The following is a 3,686-nucleotide window of genomic DNA, read 5'->3' on the forward strand; positions in this document are numbered from 1 at the left end:
TGTTTCAGGGTTCCCCAGAGCTCTTCTCTCCCTCACTCAAGAGAAGAGCTCTGGGGTCGAGATTGCACCATGCCTCTCTTTAGTTCGGCCGTTGATTTTCAAGGCGCATTTAAAGTTGAATGGCCTAAAACAAATATGAAAATCAAGAAAAAAATGTATCAAACTTTCCTTGTTTCTTTATCAATGAATTAATATAATGATCTGAATACGTTGATGCCAATTCCACGTAGTCCGGGAAATTGTTTAACTAAAGCATGTATTATTTGTTTTGGTTCCTTAGAAAACGGTATTTTAGTTTCTCGTTTTCATATAACGCAATTTACCTGCAATGATACCAAATTTCTGAGGATCACGTCCTACGTCAAAACAGTGAGCGGCGGTCACTACCCACCACGGGCTCACAATTGAGCCACCGCACCAGTGAGAGGAAGAGTAATTGAGTGACACTTGCCAAGGCCAGGCTCCTGATCGCGCACTGGTACCCCCAATGATTCGTTTGTCCAGCATCTTCGAACCACATTCAGCGCCCACTGGTACAACTAAATATGTGTTAAAAAAAGAAATTGCAGGAATCTTTTCAACTTGTCTAGTAGAGTGTCTTAGACGCTTTTGTTTTCCCTTGCTAAATCAAGCAGACATAAGAGGACGCACATTTATTTGCAGAAAGACAAATACTGTATTTATACATCTACAAGCACGAAACTATTTTTTCCTTTCTATGGCAGGGAAACCAAGTGACGCAATAAGGCATCATACAAATAAAGGTAAAAGAAATGTCAAACTGTGGTCTAACATGGCAATTAAGTCAAACACTTGCGGACGTGTCTCACTTAACTCAGCAACTTTTTTCATAAGACTACTGATATTTTGTTTTCGATTTGAGCCTTAAAACGTTCTTAGCATGTTCTTAAAGTTGTGCGAACTAAGTTCGACTACAAACTGAATTGTTCTTTGGATTAGGGTGTATCATGCAATACGAAAACCACGTTTTTAATGTTAACTCTTTGTATATAAACACAAAACGGACAAACAAAACTACACTTTCACAATTGAACGCCATTGTTGCGACTAATAAATGCTAATAATTATTTCCTTTTTCCCAACCTTGTTTAATAGCTTGTTTCGTTTGAGTCAGCGTCGATGGCTTTGTAGTAACAGCAACTAAAATGTGTTAAAAATAAGCAGAACATCTAGTTCATATGGAGCTTAAAGTGGCTCAAACCAGCGTCAACACTTTTCGGAATGAATGAATGAATGAATGAATGAATGAAAGACTTAAAGGGCGCGTTCGATTGATCCTATTCCGGAATAAGAATACGTGAAGTGATGATTTAAAACGGTATGGCTGGCGTTTTGAAGCAACAAGGATGATAAAGATATGTCTAAAATAGCATTGTAGCAAGTGTTTGACAATTTTCATGTGAATCTCCGTAAAAACGAAGGATTTCTAACTTCTATTCCATTTATTCCTATTCCGGAATACGGTCAATCGAACGCACCCTAAGTGTCAATGGTATTTAGCTTAAGTAAAACTAATTATGCACACTACAATTGGTGCTTCCACTTCGAAGCATCAATTGACTCTACAAAACTGTATCACCACCAAACAGCTGTCACATTACCACATAAAAGAAAACGATTATTGCCTATCAAAATTCACAAAATGCGTAGAATCATATAAAGTAGTAGGTTACCATAGCAACATAACGAATTCGGTGAGAAGTGTTCATCAGGTCCAGTTGAATACTCTCCTTCGCTAAGAATCCCCCGCAGACTTCACCTTCGCCTGCTGACTACTTTGCAACAATACAAAGTGGGGGTCACCGATTTTTGCTTTTGACAGATAAGCCTTTAATTGAAGATAATCATAGGCTCTTCGTTATAATCTTAACGACCGATGTTACTAATTACTGCGCTCCTCCAAATATTTCCGAACCATTCCATCGTCCTGGCCAGATTCATTATTTTTATACCAGATCTTTAACAGCAGGTCAATTTACGTCCAGAGATCTATACTCAGTCAACAACCGTTGTCCTTTCCTCAGTAGAATTGTTGCGAGAATTTGGAATATGATTCCTCCTAAGCTACGTGACTTTAAAACCTCTTTCAAACGAAAACTACTCCTGAATTAAGGTTATGGAGATTTCTTCATTGAACTTGATGTATCGTATTTTTGCCCACCTTGAATAGCTATGCCGTTTTCTTCATATGGTACCGAAAGATTACCGTTACGTTGATTGTTCGATCGATTGATTGACAGATGAATTGATGGCAAATGACAACAGCTGAATATTATGCATTATTAATGATTACCTTGACACATGCCACATGTTTTCCGGCAATATGTTTTCAAAGACGTAGCCAGTGTCTTGTCTCCACATCGAGTCCTGTAAAAGTCGCAGTATGATACCAGGTCCTTGCACTCTTCGACAAACAAACATCACAGGGCCGAAAAAAAAAGGAAAAAAGTCTCATCATTGTACTTAGACTGGCGTAAATGAATTGAACAAGACTGATTGAACAACTAACAAAGACGTGGGCGAATGGGGCAGACAACAACACTGGAAAAGAAGGGGTCCATAGTCTTCGTCCTTGGAAGGCCGTTTTGAAAGTTTGACTATTATTAGCGGATGAAATGGAAATTACAGCACTTTCTTTTAAGTTATTTTAAGACCTTAACAATGAAGTGTTGTTCCGTTTGGGGCTCAAGTCTGTGACCCCATCTTAGGGTAGTCCGCTTCTCAACCAACTGAGCCACCAGTGCTCGTAGTCGACTTTTTTCGAAGATGGATAAAATGATATTCTCTGGATAATGCATTATTCTGGAGTTTTAGTTTATAAGGTAGCGTAGTGCGATGCTCGACCAGCTGTTCCACCAGTACACATATAGTCTTTTTGTTGGACTACTGCTATTATTTCGAGAGTGGATGAAATGGTATTCAGCGGAGAATGTAGTATACTGGAGATTTATCTGGCCTTATAGATAATTGTAATTGAGCTATACAAATTTGGTAGCAATTACTTATTGTTTTGTGATACCAATAGCCTGTAGCCTAACGTAAAAGAAACGTACGCCTCGATCCGGTATCCATAGCGCGCCGGCTTAATGCAAGAGCTTAAGCACGGGAAAAGAAGTCTGGTGCTTGTTGCCGATATAAGGAGAGCTTTGATTGGCTAATTGTACCTAATTCTCGGCCTCGCTTGAGATTTTCCAGTAAAGACTTCACTCTTGGTTAATAAGCGATAATACTCCATTATGATATTGTTTTTAATCCAACTGAAGAGGAAATTCAAAATCTATAGACAGGTGCTCACGTTGGACATGATCTCAAATTTGGTTATTTCAAGACTTCCAGAACGAAAACAGCAGAGAAATTTCTCAGAATTCTAAACGAACCAGCATGGCGTTCAAAGCAACTGTTTTTCCTCATTGAGCCTTCTTTTTCTTATTCTTTTCGCGTTCTCGTCGACGTCGTCGTTGCTTACTTAATTATCCTTCCTTTGCTATTGGATACGACATAATCTGCGGCATGTCAGAGAATGATAAGCGTGTTTTTAAACCCTAGACATATCGGGAATTAATTTGATTTGAATGTTATGGTAACAGCATTTCTACAAAACCTCATTTGCAAAGTTAATACCTACCACAATAGTCACAAGTCTTTCGACAATATCTCTTCAAATA

The 3,686-nt window shown here is 38.6% G+C and overlaps 1 protein-coding gene across 1 annotated transcript in view; it reads right to left on the reverse strand.

Moving 5' to 3' along the window:
* The window catches only part of LOC138030536 (trypsin-like), a 14,510-nt gene that overhangs the window by 8,751 nt on the left and 2,073 nt on the right, over nucleotides 1-3,686 (reverse strand). Inside the window, exons 2-3 of the mRNA XM_068878433.1 lie at nucleotides 1,105-1,161; nucleotides 324-539 (exon numbers count right to left, since the gene is read on the reverse strand). Coding sequence (XP_068734534.1) covers nucleotides 324-539; nucleotides 1,105-1,161 — 273 coding nt within the window. The remainder of the gene's footprint in view (nucleotides 1-323; nucleotides 540-1,104; nucleotides 1,162-3,686) is intronic.

Source organism: Montipora capricornis, chromosome 13 (genome assembly GCF_036669925.1).
Source record: "Montipora capricornis isolate CH-2021 chromosome 13, ASM3666992v2, whole genome shotgun sequence".
NCBI lineage: Eukaryota > Metazoa > Cnidaria > Anthozoa > Scleractinia > Acroporidae > Montipora > Montipora capricornis.